Raw genomic sequence first — 26,999 nt, forward strand, 5'->3', positions numbered from 1 at the left:
CAGGATTGCTTCAACTGTCCCACCTGCCCCAAGGCGATGACCATTAACTCCCTTTGTTGAAGACAATGAATAAACCTCTGAAAACCTTTATGTAGAGCCCAACAGCAGTGTTGTCCATGAGACTGTCCAGAAATTGATTTGTGTTCTATCCACAGTATGAAAAATCATTCTCCACAATATATTCTCCACCATTTCCAGAAAAACCCTACTACAAAGCATAAAAATCACTGTTTTCAGCAGTGGTTTCTGGCTGTCTAGCAGCAAGTTTTGCTGCATTGCCGTTGTTTTCAGCACTGGTTGTTGGCAGTCTAGCAGCAATTGTTGTTCCACTACCACAGTTTTCAACACTGGTAGCTGGCTGGCGAGCAGCAATATTTTTTTGCACTACAACAGCAGCTTGTGTCCTTGGCTGTCTAGCAGCAATGTTTGCTGGACTGCCACAACAACATTGTAGCCTTGGCTGTCTGGCAGCACTGTGTTCTGCACTGGCATCGCGGACAACATTTGGTGGAAGAACCCAATAGTCTCCCCATTATTTCTCACTTCGACCACTCCATAATTTCCAGCAAGTATAATAGTCCCCTTTTCAACATAACTTCTAATTATATAATTCCAGAACTCCCCCTCTATCTTATGCATGTCAACACTTATAGGATGAGCCCACTACAAGAGATTGGGCATCTGAACTGTGGGTAGATTGACCTTCAAATCTGCTAGAACAGAGGTCAGTGCTGAAAAAAAATTGACTGTATTCCTCCCACAGTTTGCTTATACCGCCATCAACATTGCCCCATTATCTTGGTTGACAGCATCTAGTGTGCCACCGACAACACCCAGATTTGGCACCGATGAAAGAAATTCCTTACTCACAATTTGCATTTGATGCTATTTTGCACCTTTCTTCACTACAATAGCAACAACAATTTTAAATTTCAGCACTGATTTATGCAGTGCCACTGACTGGTTTCTACAGTGCCACAACAACAATACAAAAAAAATTGTGGAAGAATCCAAGTGCTACAAATCCAGCATCTTCCTCTTGTCTCCTCTCCACATCCATAGGTGACTCTTCAGTGTGAAAAAAATACTCAACTGGGTTAAAAGAGCCTTTTTTGGGTTTAAAGAACTCAATGTAGTGGAACTTCCTTTCTTCCAATAAACACGACTATGTTGTTGGCCTAAATAGGGACCTATCAGTTTGCTAGTTTCCAACTTGTGTTCCCAGATCTGAACAATAGTAATCACTTCAGCATGTCCCTGATTCTCATGAACTATAGATGCACCTGGTGATTCATTTTCTCTTTCTACATATTCTAGGTGCTGCTCATCTTTATCGCTTCTACCCGTTTTTATTTTTTTCTATTGAGTCCATTTCTAAATTGCCACAGTAGCATCAAATATATAAATGGAAAATGGCTCTCCTGTCCAACCCAAGAATGCAACAGCAGCAGAAATTGGAAATTGAGTCAGACTGTACAACTCAGCCATAGAAAAATCATTCATCCACAAGACCATTTCCAGCACCTCCCAAAAAAATTTATCTCTAGTTTTTCCCATGTTGGCTACCTTCTCAAGGACCGAGAGTGGGATTCTGTCAAATTGTCTCTGTTTCTCTGCTTCATGGAACAATTTTAATGCCATTGGAAAGGAATTTTGTAAAACATAGAGAGATTTGAGAAAAGAGAAGACGAAATTTGGAGAATTTTGTCGCCGGAGTTTATCCCAAATTTTTTGGAAGTTCATTTTCTACCGTGATGTCGAGATCGAGAGTGAGGTTGACAGGGAGAGTGAGAGTCTAGAAGCCAAAGCCCACCGGATTTGCTTCTGATGGCATCGACGGAGCCTCCTCTTTTTCTGGTGGCGAACAATAGCCCTTTGGGGTTTCATTTCGGGGAGATTTTCCGAGACAGAGAGCTCTCAGATTTTATGCATCTTCTGTTCTGGGAGACGTATGGCATCCTGTGAGAAGGGGTTCGATGTCAAACCCAATTCTGGATTTTTTGACGAAGTTTGTGCTGAATACCTTTTTGATTTTGCAATTTTTGAGTCCCCACCGTCAGATTTCCATGCCCGGGATTACTTCAGAAATTTTTGTGTCTCCTATTCTGGGAGACGTTTTTTGTCCCATGAGAAAGATTTGTTGCTTGCCATGAGAAGAGTCTCTAGATGGGACTTTTGCTCTGCGTCCTTTCTCTTTGCGGGCCCCTTCATTCATCGCTGCTATTTGTATTTCTCTTTCGAGTATGTCGAGTTTCTGCTTCAAAATTGGCAATTGTTCAAATTGCTACATGATTTGAGCAATTTTTTTGTCTATCTCTGCCTATGTCTGCTGACCTCTAAGCACCACTTCCCTCAACTCATTAATGTTGTTCTCCACCGTGTAACCTGGCTCTGATACCAAGTTGTTACGGTCCCGGATCTGACACATGGATTCGTAGGGAGGAAGAAAAGAAAAACAAAAATCAAGCCGAAGAGAAGCTTGAAAACCCTAGGTTCTTTGAGGAGAATGCACACCCCTAAGAGAACTCAAAACCTTTTTTTACTCTAAATCAATGCTTGTCTTTCTCATTATTCTTACCCCTTAAATATGGTTCACCCTTACAATGTTTAAGATAAAATATTACAAAAATACCCCTATAAATAAAATATTCCAAAAAACCCTTGTGGCCTATTAATTCTTTAATTGAAATAAAATAAAGTAAATTAAAGAAAAATAATTAATTTAATAATGTTATTGCATGCATAACAGGGTGTCTTTCTCTTTTTCTCCATGAGCTAAATCCATAGAGTCCTGAAAATCAACATGGTATTAGAGCATTGATTTTTAGGACTTGTAGTATGGTTTTTAGGATTCCAGAAACCCATTGTTTTCTTTTGCTCATATTGCTCATAGTTCGTTTATAACCTTCACGTCCAAAAAATTTCAATTTTTTATTTTTCTCAGTTCATCTTTTTCTCTGTGGAACGGTGATGCCATGATCTTATTGCAACTATTGAAAAAGATGGATAAGAAATAATCATCTTCCTCGAAGACTATTATGACCATGGACCCAGCACCCGCCTCGTTTTACCCTTCCACTAGTTAGAAATACTAGTGCAGGAAAAGAACACCCATCTATGTAGTGAACGCCTCAAAGAGTCTCCCTTTGTTTCCATGCTTCTACCAAGTCAACCTCTCTTCCTGCACCGGCCAAAGCAACCTCTCTTCCTACGGTAATGGATCGAAGAATCCGAGTGGCATAACCACCATGACATCTCCATTTCTATTGTTATTGTTCGCTGCTTTCGGTTTTGGAGGCTACTAGGAGTGGTTTATCGTCCGAAAGTTCACTGTCACCGTATTCAAAGACAGCTTTAGTATTTCATCAATTTGCTTAACTTGATATTCTATTGATATTGAGCCATGCATTTTTGGGATTCAGTCAACACATTGCTATCTTTCTAAGAGCTGCTATTTTTCCTAAACTAATTTATTGCTGTGTTGGTGAGCTGTTTTGAAGTTTCTATATGCTAAACCCGAGCTAGTCTGTCATCTATGCCGTGAACAATTGTGTCATTACTCTTGTCGAAGAAGACGACCTTGCTGTGAGACTCTGTTGGGTCTTGCTTCCAGTTTTTGTTTCTACTTGCTGAGAGCGGATTAGCATCCTGGTATTATGGAAAGATTTACTGTTGATTCTCCCCTAAATCCTGCAGTTTCTACTGCTTCGTTAACAGAGAAAAGTTTCCTTCCTTGCTGGTGGTCTTTTAGCCATCCTGCCGTTGTTGTAGTCTGTTGAAACTATTGCTCTAAAAAGGCTCGAACCTTTTAGGAAAGCAACCCCACGGATCTTATACAAGGATGACCCGATTGATACAAATACAAATTCCAACACTCCTCCGCACGGGAAAACCCGTGGACAAATTCACTGAAAAAACCCGGGACAAACTCCTGGAAAAAACCCAGGATAAATTCACCAGAAATACCTGGGACAAAATTCGGTGGGAGTGGGACTCGAACTCAGGACCAACCTGCTCTGATACCATGTTGAAACTATTGCTCTAAAAAGGCTCAAACCTTTTAGGAAAGCAACCCCATAGATCTTATACAAGGATGACTCAGTCGATACAAATACAAATTCCAACATTGTCCATCCTAGTTTTGGCAAAGATAATAAATTGATCTTATTCTTCACTGGCCTTTCCATAACGAGTTCGTTGCCGTCTTTGGACGACAAATCAGAAAACCTAAGCGTAAAGAAAGTTTAATCTACAAAAATGTTTGGCACCATGGGGAAGAAGAAGGCATTGTTGCCTTATTTAATGTTTTCTAAGTTAGGAAACTTATTAAATCCGGGTAGTGCCTATTCTACCGCAACCCAGACTGGGTCGAGTTAACCCTGTGAACTTGCCAACTGAAGCTGTGAACTTGCCAACTGAAGCATGGCTTCGGGTCTGTCAAGTCAACTTAGACCGTGTTATGGTCCCTGGTCATGGATCGTGTAACATGATGTTGGGGAGATGAATCCAAAGTGAGTGGACAAGAAAAGCACTACTGCTCTAGAAATCATTGCATGAAATCAGCACTGTTGGCATAAGTTGAGCTTCGGTAAATAGAAAAGTGAGAAAGGAAGAATGGCTATTGTGGTTGGCTGTGCTAGAACTCAGTTGTTAACCCAGAAACAATGCAGCGTCCAACACTGTTATGCTCGGTTTGGACTCGGTAAAATGGAAAAGAGAAATGGAAGAAGATGCAAGAGAATAGAAGAAAAATGAAAGAAGGAGCTCGTTGAGGAGAACTCCATATCGTAGAACTCCTTGACGAGAACTCCAAATCCTAGAGGTCCTTGAGGAGAACACCAAATCCAATTTTTGATATATTCAAGTTTAACCTCAATTTCATTTCCCCCCTTACATAAGGTTGACGTCAACTCTGTTTCCCACACATGACTCTTCCTCTTCCTAACACTTGACTCTTCCTCTTCCCCACACGTGACTCTTCATCTTCCTAGTTCCTTCCTAACTAAGGTTGGCGTCAACACAGGCTCAAGCTAAAAATTACAATAATGCCCCTATGGCATATTTACTCTTAAACTGAAATAAAATGCAGAAAAATAAAACTTAATTCTAAATGACTCAGCCACGGTGCCTCTGAATGACTCAACCTGCTATTGAGTTCATAACATCACACTCCCTTGGAGAAAGAGCTTGCCCTGAAGCTCGAAGGTAGGATAGGCTTGGCGGAATGTCTCCACATCTTCTCAAGTTGCAGCCATTGCGTTAGTATCTGTCCACTAGATGAGAACTTCCCACTTGTTACGAAGTTGTCGGGCTTGCAATGTTGTGGCTGGATAGAGAATAACACACCCCTCCTTCACTGGTGGTAAGAACGGAGGCGGAGCTTGTGCTGGACATTTAAAGGGTTTGAGGAAGGACACATGAAAGACATTGTGCAATTGAGCGTCTGGGGGAAGCTGTAGCTGGTACGGCACCTGGCCAATGCGTTGTAGAACCGAGAAGGGCTCAAAGAATTTGGGGGATAACTTGTGGTGGGGGCTAGAAAAAGATTGTTGACGGTAGGGTTGGAGGCGAAGTCACACATAATCTCAGGGTGTGTATGTGACATCTCTGTGTCCCTTGTCATAGTACTATTTTATCCTAGCTTGAGCTTTCTTGAGATGCTGGGTAGCTGTTTGAAGTATCTGATCAATGTCCAGCAGTGCCTAGTCAAGTGCTTCAACTCTGGTGGAACCGGCCATATCGGACATTAACCTTGGAGGATCTCTACCCTAGAGAACCTTGAAATAAGTAGCTTGCAAGGTTGTATGGAAGGATGTATTGTAACAATATTCGGCCCAAGGAAGCCATTCAATCCACCGTTGAGGGAGGTTGCCCACAAAGTACCGTTAGTACATTTCCACCATGCGGTTAACAACCTCAGTCTACCCATCGGATTGCAAATAATAAGAAGATGAAAAGTTCAGCTTGGTACGTCATAATCGGAAGAGCTCTCTCCAAAAGTGGCTGGTAAAGATTGCATCACGATCACTCACTATGGACTTCGGAATGCCGTGCAAACGAATAATATTTTCTTGTTGAATTTAGGACCCAGTGAGTAATACATCGAGCATGGGAAGAGAGAAAGAAAAAAGGGGAAAAGATAAAGGTTCTCGTGTAGAGAGAGAAGAGAAGGAAGATAAAGGAGATTAAAGAGAGAGAGCACTTCACACGAGAGAGGAGAAAAAAAGAAGAGACTTGCTTGATATTTCCAATTTAAAATCACCCCTACTATAGTTGAGGAGGTGATAGAGTCCATGTACAACTAACCTTAAGACTCCTAATTACATTCCAACTAGAAATCTCTAAGATAAGCCTATTATGATAAGATTACATTATCTGTTTAAGAAACTAATTCAACTCAACTACGAACACCTTCTTTAAGCACGTGAATCAAGATAGAGAGCCAGCTTGTGGTCTTATCTTGTGGGTCCCACATGATCTTCCAGCTCATGTTGATAGAGGTACCAGCTCGTGGTATCTTTGTGGGTCCCGCTTGATCTTCTAATCTTCTATTCTATTTCAGTACATGTTTTTTATCTCTTAGCTCGAGCCACTTTGTATGAGGGCTCTTGTCCCATATTGTAACACTAAAAACACTTGAGCTACTTGTGAGGCCATATATGGATGAGCCAAAGGAATAAAGTGAGCATACTTTGAAAATATGTCAACCACCTCCAATAGGATGAATTTTTCGGAAGTTTTGGAAAGGCCATTGTTACAATGTGGGGCCCACCATTGGTGCTCGAGCTGGTGGGACCCACCATGAGGACGCAGGTCATCAAGAAGAATCCTAGAGGACTTGGGACACCATGAGGACGCAGGTCATCAAGAAGCAAAGCTGAATTAATTTAGAAGACTTGGAGATCAAGTGGGACCCACAAAGATCTCACAAGCTGGCACTCTTATCAAGGTGCACTGGAGGATCATGAGGAGCCCACAAGGATAAGGCCACGAGATGGCTTATCCCTTATAATCTCGTGGGTAATAAAGGACTCCTAGTTCTACTCCAATTAGTCTTCTAGAAGTTCTAGTTTGAATAGACTTACTTATATTGAAGAGTTAGAGTTGGAATGTAATTAGAATCGAATGACAAGTTGTATGAGGACTCTACCTCCTCCTCTACTATAAATAGAGGAGTTGTAATTCGGAATTAATCAAGTCACACATTCAATCCCGAGTTGGTTCTCTCTCTCCCTCTCCTTACTTAACACAACTCACCCTTTTCTTTTTAATTTTTTATCTTCTCTACCGAGAGCTTTCCTCCCTTTTCTCATTTTTCTTTCATCTTTCTCTTGTTCGTGATCATGGAAAAGGGATCATAAATTCAACATGGTATCAGAGCAACATATTTAGGATCCCTCGACAAAGGAATGATTGAGGGGTGCCATTATTAGGGTTTTATCATCACCAAGAAGGAGTTGGAGTTGCAGCCCGAGAGGTTAGAGAGAAACACCTATAAGTGTGTGATCTCTCTTGTAAACTATTTCATCTTCAGAGTGGATTACTGCTACGGCAAAAGACATGACATAGTCTCACCTTGAGGTGAACCTATATAAATCTTGTTGTTTTCTTTTTCCATGATTTTTTTCCAATCTTCCACATTTATTATTATTGCTCTCATTAGTTTGAAAGTAGGGTGTCTAATTCCTAACATCTCGGGCTACAACTCCAATTCCTTCTTAGTGATAATCAAACCCTAATAGCGGCACCGCTCAATTATAAAGTGAAAATAAGGGCAACCACTATACAAGAGTAAAATTCCAAAACTGCCCTTAATGAAACAAAAATTAATCTATCATGGACCGAGGGGAGGGGGGTGTTGATCCGCGAACCCTCAGCATAGGGCATTGCTTAGGCTTCACAACTTAACAACTAGAAAAGCAGCCTTCACTGAGCTCTTTAGACAGTAAAACATACAAACAACAACACAAACCAGTCATGAATGAATTTAATCATTCTTTGATCATGATAATCCATATATACAGCAAGAGGACAAGAAAATATTCATCCAAAATATTTTTTTCTAGGCAAGAAAATTGAAGATATGATAATCCAACATAAGCTCAAACCGAGAATGCTCTTGCATGGAAAATCAATTGAGCACAAAACATTATCATGCATGAAATGGAACTCTTATATTTTATCCAAAGGAGAAACAACCAGTAATCCTCTTGCCGAGATCAATACATTATCAAAATCATCTCATGAAGGGTAGAAAAACCCAAGAAAACTTATCTTGCTTGCCAAGTGAAATCTACACAAATAACGACACATGAAGCTTGATGAAAAAAATTACTTGATAACCACCTTAATGTCAGAATCCTAACCCCATTGCTTTAATACTATGTTGGATTTAGGATACCATGATAAGTTCCGCGAGTAGAGGGTGAGAAAGAATATAGGAAGAAGAAGAGGAGAAGAAGAAGAGAGGAAGAAGGAAGAGAAGAGGAGAGAGAGGGATGGCTAAGGAGAGGAGAAAGGGAGAGACTTCAAAAGAAAAGTGTAAGGACGAATTTGAGAGAGAGTAGGGGAGACTTACTGATCGACTCCTTGCCTTGGGCCATTATTTATATTTTACTACAATGCGCTTAGGTCTACAAGCTTTCATAATTAAATGACATAAGTAAGCATACATCGTCTTACATAATTACACCCTTGTGCCATCTTTATGAGAAGAGCATTTAATTACTCTTTGTGTCACATCCTTGAAGTGAGTAAGGTTATTACCATAATGCTACATGAAGTGTCTTCTAACACTCCCCCTCAAGTTGGTGGGGAGAAAACATCATACATACCCAGCTTGCCGCATATAGTGGTTAAAATCTTGATGTGACTGGTTTTGTAAGAATGTTTGCCACCTGCCCTTGTGATGAAACATGATTGAGAGATAAGACACCAACCTAAAATTTCTCTTGTACAAAGTGGCAATCTACCTTGATGTGTATTGTCCTCTCATAGAAGACAGGATTTGAAGTGATATGAATTGCCGTCGGGTTGTCGTAATATAATTTCATAGAAGCTCCTTTATAGAATTCCAATTTGATAAGAACAGATTTGTTCCATAGAATCTCATTGATTGTGTGGGCCATAGCTCTGTACTCTACTTTTGCATAGGACCTTACAACAACATTTTGCTTCTTGTATCTCCATGTAACCAGGTTACCTCCAACTCAGGTATAGTAGCCTAAAGTGGACTTCCTGTCATCAGGTGATCCACCCCAATCTATATCTAAGAAACCTTCTATGTTCTAGTGGCCATGATTTTTATAGAGAATCCCTTTTCCCGAAGCTTTTTTTAAATATCTTAGTATCATCTCCAAGGCTGCTAATGAATAAGTTGTGGTTTGTTCATATACTGACTCACCACACTTACTACATATGATATATTCGGTCTGGTCACCATGATGTAAATAAACTTTACAACAAGCCTCTGATATTTACTTATATCAACATCTTCTCTTGAGCTTTCACATAGCTTTATATTAGCATCCATAGAAGTATTTGCAAGTTGACTCCCCATCATCCTTGTGTCCTCTAGAAGATCCAAGACATACTTTCTCTGATAGAATATAATCCCATGCTTTGACTTGAATACCTCCATTCTCAAAAAATATTTTAGATGTCCAAGATACTTTGTTTTAAATTCTTGGATTGTATATATATATGACTTCTTTTAAGCTATTCACATCACTACTAGTTAAAACAATATCATCCACATAAACTGCTAATAATAAGATATTCTTGATATAGACAGAATGATCTAGTGAGCACCGGCTGAATCCAAACTGTAACAATTCTTAACTAAAAGTGTAAAACCAAGCCTTAGGAGATTGTTTAAGCCCATACAAATACTTTCTTAATTTGCATATAGACTCCCCCTCAACCCCAAAGCCAGGTGGTTGATGCGTATATATCTCTTGTTTTATGTCCCTATTCAAAGAAACATTTTTGACATCGAGTTGAAATACCAGCCAAGAGTAATTAACAGGCATAGATAAAAAGATGTATATCGAGTTTAATTTAGCCACTGGGGAAAAAGGTTTCCTCATAATCCACTCCATAACATTGAGTGTATCCCTTGACAACTAGTTAGATTTTGAGGCAAGCAACAAAACCATCTAGATTGTGTTTGATAATAAAAACCCATATACATCCCACAACTTTCTTATGGGGAGGAAGAGGAACAAAGGACCAAGTTTGATTCTCATAAAAGGCATGCATTTCTTCTTCCATGACAGCTTTCCATCTTGGATGTCTCAGAGCTGTGGAACAGAGATGGAAGAAATAGATGCAAGAAACTGACAACATGATGAACATATTTCTAACCCACTCAAAAATAGATATGCTTTCCAACTAGCCTCTTGTACTTGCCAACATCAATTTCTTCTCCCAAGCCAGCACATAGTTTTGTATTTGTCTCCATGGGAGTGTCAACATGATGACATCCCATCATTTCTGTTTTTTCAAGCAATTCAAGAACATATTTCCTCTGTGATAAGATAGCACCATGCATGGATTCAAGAACCTCAATTTCAAGAAAATACTTAAGAAGTCCTAAGTCTTTCGTCTTTGAATTCATTGAATATCTAGTTTTTTTACTTGACTCATTCTATCGGAACACTTCACGTCAGAATAATATCAACCGCATATACGGCAAGTAGTACTACTCCTTTATCAGTATGCTTGACAAATACAAAATGGTTCACAGAGCACCTTGTGAACCCAAATCGAGTTATTGTTGGACCAAACTTGTCAAACCAGGCATGTGGAGATTGTTTCAGACCATATAATGATTTTTTAAGGTGGCACACCAACTCCCCTCTGCATATAAATTTCCTCCTTAATATTTCCATTGAGTGTTAAGTAGTGGAGCCTAATTAACACCTTATGCTAAGTCGGTACAAAGATCATCGAATTTGAGGGCATTGTTGTTTGTACCAAGTCCATGATATATTGACTATTGTTTCATTAAGTGTACTTTGGGGATTTCACACTTGTATTACGGTTGCCCTAGTTTTCTCTTTATATTTTGGGGTGTCTTTGTTATGGTTTAATCACCGGAGAAGGATCATCAATTGTGGCTGAGAGAGGATAGAGAAAACCACTTGAGTGTGTGTGATTTCTCTTGTAAGACAGGTCTTAGTCTCACCTTGAGTCGAACCTGTATAAATCTTGTATTTTTTGTGCTTGCTTTTTCTTCTTCTGCAATTATTTTTGCTCCCTTTAGTATTGAATTATGGAGTCTAATTCCTAACATTGAGGATAGCTTTTTTGACACCTAGCTAAAAGACAGGCCATAGAGAATTAGCGGACAAAGATAATAAGAGGCAGATCGAGTTGAGCTTGGCGACGGGGGAAAAGGTTTCCTCAGAATCAATCCCATAAAATTGGGTATAAACTTTAGCCACAAGTCGGGCTTTAAGGTGGGCCATCGTGCCATCCGGATTTTGTTTGACAGTGAAGAACCATTTACAGCCTACCAGCTTTTTACCATATGATAAGGAAACAAGGCGCCATGTTTGATTCTCGTAAAGAGCTTCCATTTCTTTGTCCATGACTGTTTTTCATCCATGATTTTGAAGGGACTCCTGATAAGATTGAGGAATAGCAACAAAAGAGATGGAGGCAAGAAAATGACAACCAGACGGTGATAACCAATGGGTAGATAAAAAATGAACAATGGGGCAAGAGTTAGTAGAGCGGGTGAAGGCCTATGTTCTTTCTGAAGAACAATAGGTTTGGAATCAAATAAAGGAAAAAATATAGGAGGTAGGGAAGGAGAACTTACTGCAGAGGAATTTGGAAACTCCACAAGTCTAGTGTCAACCAATGTGTTAGGAGGCAAGGTAGGTACATCAATATGGCCTTGAGGTGTGAGGTCATCAATTGTCACAATAAGTTTAGGAAACTCATTGGCTGCAAAAAAAAAAAAACCATGTGGAGCACCGGTGGATGGATAAAAGGTTGATCCTCAAAAAATGTGACATCTCTAGAGACAAACAATTTCCGAAGAGACGAATTGTGACTAACATATCCTTTATGAATATGATAGTACCCCAAAAAGATACATTTAAGCGCCCTGGGATCCAATTTAGTAGTATGTGTGGAAGTATTATGTAGACAGATATTCCTTGGCATTACTGGAGTGAATACTCTTTAAGGTAGTGTTGAATTTAGTCGACACCTTGGCACAAAAAGACTTAAAAAGAGGTAAGACTTCTGATCTCTCTTTTAATAGGAATAACCATATAATTCAGGAGAAGTCATCCACAAATGTAAGGAAATACTTATACCAGGAAACATTGGAGATCTTCATAGGGCCCTTTATATCAATATGAACTAAAGAAAATGGAACAACACTCTTGGTTTCTCTACAAGGAGAATAAGTTCTCCATTTGTGTTTACTCATTTGACAATCATCCCAATTGATAATGGAAATGGATTGTAGTGTAGGAATAATTTGTTTTAGTGACTAAAGGGAAGGATTTCTTAACTTATTGTGCCACTAAAGGGCCTACGTTGAGCACTAATAGTGGCTATTAATGTCGATGAATCAAGATAGAAAAGCCCCCCTCTTTCATGGCCTCCACCAATGACTTCCTTTGTCTTCAAATCCTAAAGAACACAAGAAGTGGGAGAAAAAGTGATGGAACACTTAAATTGTTTCATTTGTTGACTAACGGATAAAAGAATTAATGGAAACTCAGGAACAGATAAAACATCTTTTAAATGAAGGGTAGGCATAGAAAATGTGGAGCCCACCCCACATACCTTGGTTTGGGATTCATCTGTTATGGAAAAAAACTTGTCAAGTAAACAAGGAGATATAGAATTTATGAGAGTACCATTACCTGTTAAGTGTTCAGAGGCCCCAAAATCAATGATCCAGGATGGAGAAGTAGCTGAAACTATACCTGTTATAGAAGTTACAACAATACGAGAAATCTTGTTGGAGGTGGCTTGGCTGTTTGGATAAGCCATTAGACGTCTTCAGAAATAGTGTAAATTCCTCGATAGAAATAGTTTTCATCATAGTTCAAGCTGACCCCAGTCAGTGAGTAATAATCCAAGGTATATTACCCAATATGCAGCAATGAGGGTAATAAGACACAAGGAGTGTGTCAAGCTGAGTTAAGAGACTGAATCCAGCCGGCCAAGGTACCGAGTTAGATGGATTCAAATGGCTGAGTTGAGTCGAGTCGGTTTCAGAATAATAATAGATCAAATAATTTGAGATTAATGTGAACCAACAATAGTAATAAACTCGGAATGAGATTAATCAGCTGTAATAATCAGTAGTAACTGTTGAAATGAGCTGTAAATTATGTAATTTGTTACTGTAATTATAGGAAACGATTTGTTTCCTTGATTTGTTCCTGATTTTAAGATCTAAATTGGATTTTAATTAGGTTGTAAATGTATTATAAAAACCCTCAATGAGGAGAAGAATAAAGATTATCGGAAAATTCTTTGTATGTGTTATTGCTTTGGTTACTCAGTTTGATAGTAACTCAGATGGCTTGGAATGAACAGCAGTAATAAGTTGTGTGCTGGCTTGACAGCAGTAATAAGCTGTGTGCTGGTTTGCTGGTTCGTTGCCTGATGTGTAGTTAGCCTGGCAGAGTGCTTATTCTCAGTAGAGTGAGGATAGACAGGATAGACAGCAGATCCTTCCGAACTGACTTCAGGCTTTAGATGGAAACCAAGGTCGAAGTCTGCCAGCTTCTAACCCACCAGCTGGAGAGAAAGTCTGTACCAAAGACAGATGGAGACGTCCAAAGATAGCACAGAAAATCCACTGCTAAAAAAACTCTCTGATTGGTATTCGGTAGTCTTCCAGAAATAGCATAGATGGACACGAAGGAAATTTTCCAAGATAATATGATTCTCTAGTAGATACGACTTGTTGGATACTGGTGAGCTGGTCAATTAATGAAGCTTAACAAATAAAGCTTAATGAAGTTGTTGGTCAATTACGATTCTATTTGTGGAATGAATCACCAGATGCCAGCCAGAGAAGCTCTGGAATGAATATGCCAACCAGTTGGTTATTTCCCGATATATTGAAGGTAAGAGATAGCAACCTTCCAGGAATAATGCTGAATATACAGATGATACAAGGCTGGAAATACTGCTGGATCAAGCCCGCCACGTTCTGCTAACAAAGCTCCAACAGAGCAGACAGATCAAGTTACAGCACCCAACCAAGTACACGAAGCCAGGCTACGTAATGCTGCAGTGGTCAAGGGAGATTGACAGCAACATTCCAGTTTGACGAGATTGACGAAGATACCAAAAAACCGACGATTCCCATCTACCAGGCTGTACACCGAGTAAAAAAACATGTTACGGAAGCAATCAATTACAGTGCAAGTGAGCTATTCCAGAAATGGCGGAGCAGAATGTAAGGCAAGGATGCCATTTTTTCTGGGGTTACACGAGATCACTCAGATCATCAAGAAGTCTTGTGAAGGTAATGCAGAAATCTTGACTGCCAATGCTGCTGTGAAAGCAACTCCTTCACCCAAAGACAATATCTTTTGTATCAACAACTCTTCCAAGGAAGCAGCATAGCTATGCCGCCAAATCCAACCAGAACAAGGTTGACAACAAAGAAACTGCAGGTGGATGCGTAGTATATCAGATAACAAAGCAGAAGGCAAGTGGTCCGAAGTGCCTCGTTATTGGCAAGAGAATTCAGGAGATTCCTCACCTAAGACCTGCTGAATACAAGAGGTCTAGATTGGCTAGGAACAGAAGGACAGTCAATCGTGCATATGGTGGGGTTATCTCAGGAGTGTTAATGTGCAGTTTGATTAGGAAGAAGCAGCAAAAAATGCCATTAAACAACTCCTCTTAATGGTAAACCAGTAAGGATCATGTTCTCATCGAGATCCTAGTATCAGAGTAGGTATGCTTATGTGTTTATCAAGAACTTGGACACATCCATAGATAACATGACCTTGGTTAAAGAGGCAAGTAGCTACAAAAGATCATCCCCCTTGAACAAGACACCAGCATGGAAAAACAATTTATTGTTTCATAGAGAAGTGAAGAAAAAAAAAACCTTATCTTTTCTGAATCAGCATTGGCAGTCTTCTTCAAACAAAATGCCCATAATTCATCATCTTCATGTCTCAGAATTCAAGCAGCAATGAAGCAAACTGGAATCCTGAAATCATTTGTCTGATACCATGTTAATTTCTGGATTCCATAATATTAAAGTCTTCGACATAGAGTGTAGAAGAGACGAGGAAAAGAGGAGAGGAGGAGCAAAGTGAGGTGAATGAAGAGAGGAAAGAACTGATGTGAGAGAAAGAGAGAGAAAGAGTTGGACACGTAGAGAAGAGAAGAAAGGAGGAGAATAAGGGTTGTGGAAGATACCCAAACCCTCCACCTTAACCTTTATTTATAGGCATCAAGAGTACATAAATTAAAAGTATACCCTTCACCCTAGAGAGAGTGAAGAAAAGACAAAGAACATATGATATTTACAATAATGCCACCTATGCTTGTCTATGACTTTCAACAAACTGCTTATGGGAATTCTTATTTTTTTTATAAGGAAGGTTTTGTCATCATAAAAAAGGGGGAGATTGATGACCTAGGTTGACTCCCATCCATATTTTGATGATAATAAAACTTAATTGAGCTAATAATTATAAATTAAGCATTTTAGATGCTAAGCCTTCGAGAGACACAATTTCAATAGACTTTGCTAAGGAAGTGGCAAATTCACTTCAAGACCTCATGCTCAAACAAGTGTGAAGTCATCTTGAAGAAGAACCTACAAGAAGATTGGAAACTCAAACTAAAGTCAAGTTAAGTACAAACATCTCAAGAACTCTAGCAATGTATAAAAACAGTTAGCCAACCTTTAATCCAAAAGGTACACAAGAATTTGGAGTTTTAGGACAAAATATTTCAAATTGTATTTGGTTGGTGCATACTAATGGTTAAAACTTGCTACAACACCTTAGGATAAGTTTGTTAGACTTTGGGGTTTCATCATCAGAAGTCCTAGGGTTTAGAAGAAGAAGAGAAGAGAGTAAGTAGGAGAGAGAAAGGAGAGCAAAAAAGGCTTGAGAGAGAGAGAGAGAGAGAGAGAGGACGAGCTAGGGAAGATTAGGGTTTTCCTAAAGGGGGAAAGGAGGTACATGTGTGACTCTCCCACTTACTTTATTATTTATAGATGAGAGGGATAGAAGCCTTAATAGAGTAAGAAAAAAGGAGCACAAAGTTTAACATAATTGTCACTCCTTTATTTAATTACATAGAACGTCACTCATACCCCTTTAAGATTCCACCTCATGCTGGTGAAAGAACATCAAATATTCCTTGCTTGAAATGTATCAAAGAGAGAGACTTTGCAGGAATAACCTTTGTAAAAACACCTTCTAGTTGGTTCTTGGAAGTTATGTACTGCATTAATATAACTTTACTTGAATGAAGTGACAATCTATCTCGTGCGTTTAGTCATTCCATGAAATACATGGTTGGTTGGAATATTAATGGTTGCCTGATTATCACAATAAAGTTGCATTGACTTATTTTTCTAGAACACAAGCTCGATCATGAAGGATTTAAGCCATAATAGTTCACTTATGACAGTGCCATCACTCTATATTTGGCCTTAGCATTTGATCTTTCCACAACATTTAGTTTCTTGCTCCTCCATGTGAGCTAATTACCTCCTACAAGCATACAATATCCAAAAGTGGACTTTCAATCATCTAGAGAACTTGCACAATATGCATCTATAAAACCCTCAATATCAATATGTCCATGGGATTTAAACAATAAACCTTGACCAAGATTTTTCTTCAAATACTGGAGAATTCTATTCAAATAATCCTTGAGGTTGGTGCTTGAATTGACTAATAACACTAACTCAATATGATATATCACATATCATAACTTTGAGATAATCAACTTCCCAACCAACCATAGAAACCAGCCAATACCTACCAGTTTCAACACATAGTCAAACATTTGGTTATGTAGGTATATCAGCTGGTTTACACCCAAGCATCCCACTTTCCTTTAACAGGTCAAGCACATACTTTCTCTATCACATAACAATGACATAACTAGATTGAAGGACCTATATACCTAGGAAGTATTTGAGAAGTCCTAGGTCTTTGGTTTGAAACTCTTTATTCAAGTCCTTTTTAACTTGTTGAATAGCATTAAGGTGACTACTAGTAATGACAATGTCTTCAACATATACAACCATAAGAATATGCCATGTAAGGTGTTTTTTATAAACATTGAGTGATCACTTTCATATCTCTTGAACACAAGACAAGTTACTACAGTGGTGAACTTATCAAACCAAGCACAAGGGGACTATTTCAAACTATAAATAGCCTTTTTTAATCAATGTACCTTCTCCCCCTCAACCACATGACCAAGTGGTTGACTCATATTCACCTCTTTCAGAAAATCACTATTTAAAAAAGTGTTAGGATCCTCACGAGCCATGGATCTTGTCACCCTCCTCTCTTCTCTTACTTCCATTACCTTGCTTGACGTTGAGATGGAATGAGGGGTTGATGGGAATTGAATTTCAGAAAGAAGAATTGGGGGAAAAACAGAAGAGAGCTTGAAGGAGCTCTTGACCTGTTTATCTAAATTACTCTAGCTAAAGTGAACTCAATTCATAATTCTCATTACCCTAGCCGTCCCCTTAAATAGGGTTGAGGACGTCCAAAACCCTAAAGACCTCTTGGGTCAATGGTTCAAACCAATAAATGCTAAACCAACCCAAACCAAAGACAACACCAAACCAAGAAACAATTACATGGAAATTGAAAAACACATTCATTAATTCCTACGCCTATTGGTAACTCGTGATGCTATAGAGTCCATAACATTACCCCCCTCCTGGAGAAAGAGCTTGTCCTCAAGCTCGAATGAAGGATATAAAAGTCGAAATGCTGATAACGGCTCCCATGTGGTGTCACTGGGATCGGCATCTGCCCACTGGACAAGAATTTCCCAATCACCTTGAATGTGGCGTGCTTGTATTACCTGAGCCGGAATAGAAAGGACTCTGCCCTCATGTAGTGGCGGCAGTGGAGTGTGCAGTAGGGGCGAGTCACCCTGGAAGGGCTTCAATTGGGAGACGTGAAAGACATTGTGGATCTTTGATTCCGGTGGTAGCTGCAAGCAGTATGCCACGGGCCCAATTTTGTCCAATATCTGAAATGGACCATAATATTTTGGAGACAGCTTATGGCGCTTTGATGCAGTTAGGGACAGCTGGCGGTAGTGTTGAAGCTTTAACCACACAGTCTCCAGGGAAATAAGATGCCTCTCGGTGCTTCTTATCATAAAAGTGTTTCATAGAGTGTTGTGCCTCCTATAGATGTGTACGTACCTCAGTGAGCATAGCGTCTCTTTCAGCTAATGCTTGGTCCAAAGTGACGACTTTGGATGCCCCAGGTTCATATGGTAACAAACGAGGTGGATCTCTGCCATAAACTACCTTGAAAGGAGTAGTGCCTAGTGTTGTGTGGTAAGTTGTGTTATAGCAAAATTCTGCCCATGAAAGCCATTTCACCCATCTTCTAGGTGCGTCCCCCACAAAACAATGAAGATACATTTCAATCGTGCGATTGACAACCTCTGTTTGGCCGTCCGTTTGGGGATGATAGGCAGACGAAAATGCCAATTGGGTGCCCTGTAATTTGAATAATCCCTTCCAAAAGATACTGGTAAAAATGGCATCCCTATCACTGATAATGGATGAGGGAATTCCATGTAATCGGACAATGTTTTCCATAAATAATTGAGCGACCTGAGCAGCAGTATATGGATGCGCCAAAGCAATGAAGTGCCCATATTTTGAAAACCGATCAACGACGACGAATATCACCGATTTACCTGATGAAATGGGAAGTCCAACAATGAAGTCCATGGAAATATCAGACCAGATTTGAGATGGTAGTTGCAGAGGTTGCAGTAGGCCGGCTGGACTTAAAGATTCGGCCTAGTTTCTTTGACAAATCTGACAAGCAGCTACATAATCAACAATTGTGCTCTTCATGCCCTTCCAGTAAAAGTCTCAACTGATTCGGAAATATGTTTTTTGTCGACCCTCATGTGTGCTATCATGGATAGAGGACAGGATGGTGTGAAGAAGTGGGGATGTATTATGCAAAAAGATCCTATTTTTTTAGAGAATGAGACGATCCTAAATCGTCCAATGAGGAGCAGCTGTCCCCTATTGAATATCCTGATATAATGATATGAGATCCGGATATTGATGTACTTCCTCACGAATAGAATCTAATACTAGTCCACGTGGGTGACTGATAGCATAAATTTGTGTGGCGGAAATATCTCGACGTGATAAGGCATCATCCCCCAAATTCGAACTACCTGGCTTATAATGAACCGTAAAATCGACGCCCATGAGTTTAGTTAACCAATGCTGCTGTGGGGATGTGGTGAGGCGCTGTTAAAGAAGATACTTGAGGCTGCAATGATCTGTATGAATGAGAAACGATTGTCCCCAAAGATAAGGTCGCCAATGTTGGACAGCCTTGGCTAACCCAATCAATTCCTCTCATATGCAGCTAACTTATGGTGGTGTTGTCCCAACTAACGGCTGAAATAAGCAATGGGTGTCCCAATTGTTGTAACACTGCCCCTATACCTCCCCCGGAGGCATCACATTCCACCACAAAGTCTCCCTCAAAATCTGGTAATTGTAGGACTGGCGCTGAGGCCTCCTTTAACAGGTTAAAGGCCTGTTTTGCTGAAGAAGACCAGTGGAAGGCATTTTTTTTTAGCAGGTTGTTGAGTGGTGCTGCTATCTAGCCATAAGATTGGATAAATTTTCTATAATATCCCACTAAGCCCAAAAATCCCTTTAATGCTATTATGGAGGTGGGAATCGGCCAATCTGTAACTGCTTGTATCTTGCTCTGGTCAACTTTCATGCCCACAGCTGATATGACGTGACCCAAATATGCCACCTCAGATGTACCCATAGAACATTTTGATTTATTCAAAACCAAATGATGAGAGTGTAGAATGGTAAATACCTGATGGAGGTGGTGGAGATGTTCTTCCCAATTTTTACTGTAGACCAGAATGTCATCAAAAAAGACTAACACATAGTGGCGCAGAAGTGATGAAAAGACCTCATTCATGAGGGCCTGAAAGGTGGATAGTGCATTGGAGAGACCGAAGGGCATGACGAGGAACTCGAAATGACCGTGATGTGTGCGGAAGGCAGTCTTCTCCACATTCGCCGAGTGAACTCGTATTTGATGATAGCCCGATTTCAAATCTAATTTGGTAAAAATTGTAGCACCATGTAACTCATCCAGCAACTCGTCCACGACTGGAATGGGGAACTTATCCTTAACTGTGTGCAAGTTGAGTTGCCTATAGTCGACACAAAATCTCCAAGATTTATCTTTTTTACGTACAAGTAACACTGGTGAGGAGAAAGGAGATCGACTGGGCTGGATCACACCCTGAGTGAGCATATGCATGCACTGTCGTTCTATTTCATCTTTCTGGATATGCGGGTAACGATAAGGCCGCACCACTACTGGATCAGTTCCCAACTTTAAACAAATGCGGTGATCGCAATGACGCACTGGTGGTAGACCCGTAGGGTCATTAAATAAATCCGCAAATGTTGTAAGTAAAGGAGCTAACTGATCATCACCAGTGTGTTGAATCTGCAAGGTGTGAAGTGTGTTAGGGACCTGTGCCACAATGCCTTGTAATGTAATCTGGCCTTGTGATGCTGAAAATGTCATAGTCCGAGCCTGAAAGTCCCATAATATCGGTCCTAATAACTGGAGCCATTTGACCCCGAGCACCAAATCAAATCCAGCCAATGGAATGATTAATAAATCCGCCTGAAATGAATGCCCTTCAATGGTGAAAGGGGTGTTAGCACATACCCCTTTGTTGTTGAATGTCCAATCCCAATTGTTGTGCGGCTGGTTCACTGATAAAATTATGTGTGCTGCCCGAATCAACTAAAGCAAGTAGCATGAGATGATGTAACCTGGCCTTTACCTGCATGGTATTAGAAGTACGCAGGCCATGCATGGCATGGAGGGAGAGCTCTGGTTCTTGTTGTACCTCTTCAACAATTTCAATTTCAATAAGCTCTTCTGAATCTTCTTCCAACAGTTCAATACTGAATAAGCGTTTACAAATATGGCCTGGCAGGAATTGTTCGTCACAATTAAAACATAGACCCTTTGCCTTTCGAGCGTCCATTTCCTGTTTAGTCAAAAATTTACGTGGCATAGTCTGTGGAGGCACATTGGTAGCCTGATCTGCTCGGTTAGGGGTAGAGGACCCAAAACGTGGCCCAAATGCAGTAGCCTATATTCTGTTGTTCCAAAATGGTTTTCGCTGTAAAGACTCTTTTAGAACTCTCTGTTTGTGTTCCACAGCTCTGGCATAATTCATTGCTGAGTCCAAATCTGTCGGACCTAGTAATTCCACTTCCAATCTAATTGCCTCTGTCAATCCAGCATTAAAAATCTGAACATGTAGGTGAGGAGGAACAAATTCACTAGCTCGGGCCAACCTTTCTTGGAACGTTTTTTGGTAAACCTCTAAGGTGCTGGTCTGTTTATAGTTGATCAATTCCCCCACTGGGTTGCTGCTAGCTGGAGGTCCGAACCTCAACTGGCAAGCATGTTTAAAGTGCAGCCAATCCTAAATGGAATGGACATTTCGGTAGTGATGGAACCACATGAGCACTTCATCGAGCATGTGGTAGGCGGCCAAAGTAACCTTGTCCATTTCCACCGTTTGTTGATGATAGAAGAATTGTTCACATTTCGTGAACCACAGTAAAGGATCTTTAGAGCCATCATATGTAGGAAAGTTAAGTTTAAAGTACCTGGGAACCGTTGATGGTCCTTGTGCGTGAGTGGCCATTGAACCCATTGGTTGGTGCAGGGGTGGGTTTGGTGGTGGCGTGAATTGTTGGTGGGGAACTGGTTGTGGTTGAAAATTGGTTGCTGGTGGTGGCGTTGGTGCTTGAAGTGCAACAAGTTGTCGGAGGATGGTTTGTAGAGATGATTCTAGTGTTTGTAAGGTATTATTGATGTGAGAAATTTCAGTACCTTGAAGAGTGGATCGTTGTTGAAGTTCTGAAAGTACTTGACGTATGTCCTCTGGAGAAGAGGAATCACCGAGGGTGGACCTGTCTGATACCACGTTGTTAGGATCCTCACGAGCCATGGATCTTGTCACCCTCCTCTCTTCTCTTCCTTCCATTACCTTGCTTGACATTGAGATGGAATGAGGGGTTGATGGGAATTGAATTTCAGAAAGGAGAATTGGGGGAAAAACGGAAGAGAGCTTGAAGGAGCTCTTGACCTGTTTATCTAAATTACGCTAGCTAAAGTGAACTTAATTCATAATTCTCATTGCCCTAGCCGTCCCCTTAAATAGGGTTGAGGACGTCCAAAACCCTAAAGACCTCTTGGGTCAATGGTTCAAACCAATAAATGCTAAACCAACCCAAACCAAAGACAAAACCAAACCAAGAAACAATTACATGGAAATTGAAAAACACATTCAATAATTCGTACACCTGTTGGTAACTCGTGATGCTATAGAGTCCATAACAAAAATGCATTCTTAACATCCAATTGATGTATGACCCATTCAAATTTGTAGCTAGAGAAATAAGAACACAAATGCATTTCATCTTTACCATTGGGGAGAATGTCTAATCATGGTCAATACCATAAGATTGAGTATTATTGAATCTATGGAAAAGAGAAATACTTCATTGACTTATTATAATCAGAGTACATGAACCACTATTTATAATTGAAGGTAGTAGAGTCCAATTACAATAAAACTACCTTTGTCCCAATTACTCCTAAACTCTAACAGTTAAAGATAAGTCCTAGAATAATTAAACAACCAAATATAAATAAAAGATAAATATAACTCAAACTAGAACTCTTCTTTGAGGACGTGACCTTAAGATAAAGATGCCAGCTCGTGTCCCACTTGATCTTCTAACCAGCTCGTGGTTATTTTTGTGAGTCCTTTCTGATCTTCCAACTTATGTGATAAGGATGTTAGCTTGTGGTAATCATGGTGGATCCTAATTCTTAGATATGTGGGCCTTCCTTGGTCGTGTGGCCTATCTTACAATACTCTTAAATATGTGGGCTCTTCCAACACTCCCCCTCAAACTGGTGGTGAGAGAACATCATGAAGTCCTAGCTTGCTACAAATAATGTATAGGGTCATTTTTTATAAAATGGCAGTCCTCCATATCTTCTAACACTCCCTCTCATGTTGATAGTTTTTCCAGTCCTCCATTGGTTTTTTCCATGAGGCCCAATATGCATAAGATACATGAGAGTAAAGTCACTCCAACACGTATGACAATGCTCGGGGCACACTCCTATCTTCTGTAGATAGTGGGTCTATACACAATGCTCAAAAGTGTAATAAAACTTCTCCATCTCCATGTCCCACCTCAAGTGGTGGGAGTAATAAATGTCAATTCAGTAGGAAAGGGGGGGGGGGGGGGGGGGGGGGGGGGAGCGGGTTGGTGTATTACATAGATGTAGTAATAAGCTCTTACATCATGGTAATGTAACATAGAATAGTAATAAGTTCTTCCATCATGGTAATGTAACATAGATGTAGTAATAAGCTTGTTCGTCTCTATGTCCCAACCTGGGCACCGACTCTCACAGGTAGTAGATGTAGTAATAAGTTCCTCCATCATGGTGATGTAACAAAGATACTGAGGCCACCTCTTCTTCAATAATAATGTCACATCCAAAGAGACACAATAGCTGCAGCTGAAATGGGTTTAGTCCCATATAACACGATCATCTTCCCACATATAACACGAACCAAAATAATAAACCTAGTAAAAGGACCCATTAAATAATCCGATATAAAAATTTCTTCTTAGATGCACAAGCTTCATTTGTGCTCCACATTTATTGAATATTTTTGTCACATAAAACTTATCCACACTTATCCACAACATATGGAATAAAAGGCCTCTTTCTTTTACTTCTTTTACTTCTCCCCCTCAAGTTGGAGGTAATGGCAATGGTCCCAGCTTGAACCAAATATCATAAATATAGAAATAATCCCAAATAACATAGATATAGTAATAAGCCCTCAAACCAGGGAGAAGTGAGATATTTTTCTGATATAGTAACTCAAAAAGTGACAGAAAATAATCGGCTTAAATTCGGATTTTTCAAAGCAACAGGATACTAGCATGACCATTGATTCTTCCAATGCGAATATATCTTTATATATATATCAGATTGACATGAAATTTTATCCTTATGAAACTAGACTTAAACATATTTCATACAAGTATAACTTCTCTTCATAAAATATAATTATCAGAAGATAAATTATGGATTTTAATATCTATAATCTGGTTGAACTAAGTACTATTTCTCCTTTTGCCAGCATGACCATTCACCCTTCCAAGATTAATATGTCCTTATAAAAAAATCAGATCAAGAATTGGTTAAATAGGTAAGAAAATAGACTTATAGATATTTCTTTTGATATATAATTCTCCATATAATGTCTCATTCTTGATATCACAAAATACCTCGGAAGTTGAAGATTTCTACTGTTGCTCGACCCTATTTTGCAATCTGACCTTCTCTTCTTAAAATATAAATTTCTCTTTATAGATAACTCAGACCGAGAATTGGTTGAATAGGTAAGAAAATAGACTTACATATATTTCGTTTGATATATAATTATCAATACAAAGTCCCATTCTTGATAACATAAAATACCTCATAATTTGAAGCTTTCTGCTACTGATTGAACACTTTTTTTTCCAATCTGACCTTTGCTGTTTCAAATATCGATTTATCTTTTTAGATAACTCCAATTGTAAAAATTTATTTTTAATTGGAAATTAAAATCGAATATATTTCAGTCAATGTAGAATTTTATATATTAAAATCTCAGTATAGAGGTTAAAAAAATAAAACAACTAACGGGTATATGGACTCAAAAAAACAAAAAAAATAAATACGAACCCTAACTGCTAAAGATAATAGATCAGAAAAGGATCACATTACCTTTGTGGGTTGATCGAGTCAACTCATAAAACCTACTCTGATACCATGTTGAATTTATAGAAAAGATAAATACTTCTTTGAATTATTATAATCAGAGTACATGAACCTCTATTTATAATAGAGGATGGTAGTAGAGTCCAATTACAATAAAACTACCTTTATCCCAATTACACCCAAACTCTAACACTTAAAGATAAGTCCTAGCATAAATAAATAACTCAATATAAATAGAAGATAAAACATAACTCAAACTAGAACTCTTCTTTGAGGACGTGACCATAAGATAAAGATTCTAGCTCGTGGCTATCTTTGTGGGTCCCACTTGATTTTCTACCCAGCTTGTGGTTATTTTTGTGAGTCCTTGATATTCGAACCGCCTTGTGGCTATCTTTGTGAGTCCTTCTTGATCTTCCAACTTATGTGATAAGGATGTCAGCTCATGGTAATCATGGTGGGTCTTAGTTCTTATTTGCTTGAGCCCATCTTACAATACTCTTAGATATGTGGGTCTTCCTTGGTCGTGTGGCCCATCTTACAATACTCTTAGAAATGTTGGCCTTCCTTGGTCATGTGGCCCATCTTACAATACTATTAGACATGTTGGCCATTCCAAAAAGTATAACCTTTTTCACCTAACCTTGCTTTATACCTGGCCACTATGCCATCAAGATTACACTTAATTGTATATACCCACTTGCACCAACTGTCTTTTTGGATGATGGAAGAGATGTCTACACCCAAGAAGAATTCTTGTACAAGCCTCGAATCTCTGCATACATGGCAACTTTCCATCTCAGATCAGTGGAAGCCTTTGTATAACTATTAGTCATATGAGAGGATGATACTGTAAACAAGAAGGAGACACAACTAGGAGACAAATAGGGAGGGGATACATAATTGGAGATGGCATTCGAAGTAGATGGAGGTCTAATAGTAGTGGAATGGGGCTCTTTACAAAGAGCAATGGGTCGGGTTTCGTATGGTGGTCCAAACTGGACTAATGAAGAGGCTAGAGAAAATACAACAAGGACATTTGAAGGCTCTACGGGTGCTTGGTCAACAACTGGAGAGGGAGGAGTCTTAGCAAGCGGAAGCAGATTATCCACTAGCACATTAGGCTTGGGCATTCATGTAGAAGGTGTAAAATCGAGAGGAGAACTAGCCTTAAAATATGATACATTTTCAAAAAATGTGAAATCTCCTTAAACAAAGGTATGCCTTAGAATAGGTGAGTAACACACATATTCTTTCTGATTCTTGGAATACCACAAACAATACATTTAATTTCCCTAGGAGTAAATTTATTTTGATGGGGACCCAAATTATATAAAAATGTGGTGCAACTAAATACTCGCAGTGATAATGGAAATGAAGATGAGTCATTGAACAAGTTGGAAAAATGAGTTTGATCTTGTAGAACAGTAGAAGGCATGGGGTTAATAAAAAAACAAGCAGTGAGAAACATATATGGCCAATAAGACATTCATAGAAACCATAATTATTCTACTCCCACAATATGTCTATTTCTCCTTTCTAACACACAATTCTATTAGGATGTGTAAACACATGAAGATTGATGGATAATACCTTTTTGTTGGCATAAGGTCTGAAATTGGCAGGAAAAATATTCCTTTGCATTATCTCACCTGAATATTTGGACCATTTTTTAAACCCATGACACAAAATGAATCAAAGATTGTAAATACTTTGGTTCTATCATTTATCAAATATAACCAAGTAAGTCTTATATGATCATCCATAAAAATAATAAAATACTTAGACTAAGTGTTGAATTTATGGAAAAGAGAAATACTTCATTGATTTATTATAATAAGAATACATGAACCTCTATACATAATAGAGGAAAAT

The 26,999-nt window shown here is 39.2% G+C and overlaps 1 protein-coding gene across 1 annotated transcript in view; it reads left to right on the top strand.

Moving 5' to 3' along the window:
- The first annotated feature begins 1,412 nt into the window (after window positions 1-1,412).
- Window positions 1,413-26,999, top strand: part of LOC137937267 (elongation factor 1-beta-like) — a 66,225-nt gene continuing 40,638 nt past the window's right edge. Inside the window, exon 1 of the mRNA XM_068782353.1 lies at window positions 1,413-1,473. Coding sequence (XP_068638454.1) covers window positions 1,413-1,473 — 61 coding nt within the window. The remainder of the gene's footprint in view (window positions 1,474-26,999) is intronic.

The sequence above is a fragment of the Aristolochia californica genome, unplaced genomic scaffold (assembly GCF_029961685.1).
Source record: "Aristolochia californica isolate CCGP_79_NKW_82.1479 unplaced genomic scaffold, dmAriCali1.0.hap1 SCAF_7, whole genome shotgun sequence".
In the NCBI taxonomy this organism is placed as follows: domain Eukaryota; kingdom Viridiplantae; phylum Streptophyta; class Magnoliopsida; order Piperales; family Aristolochiaceae; genus Aristolochia; species Aristolochia californica.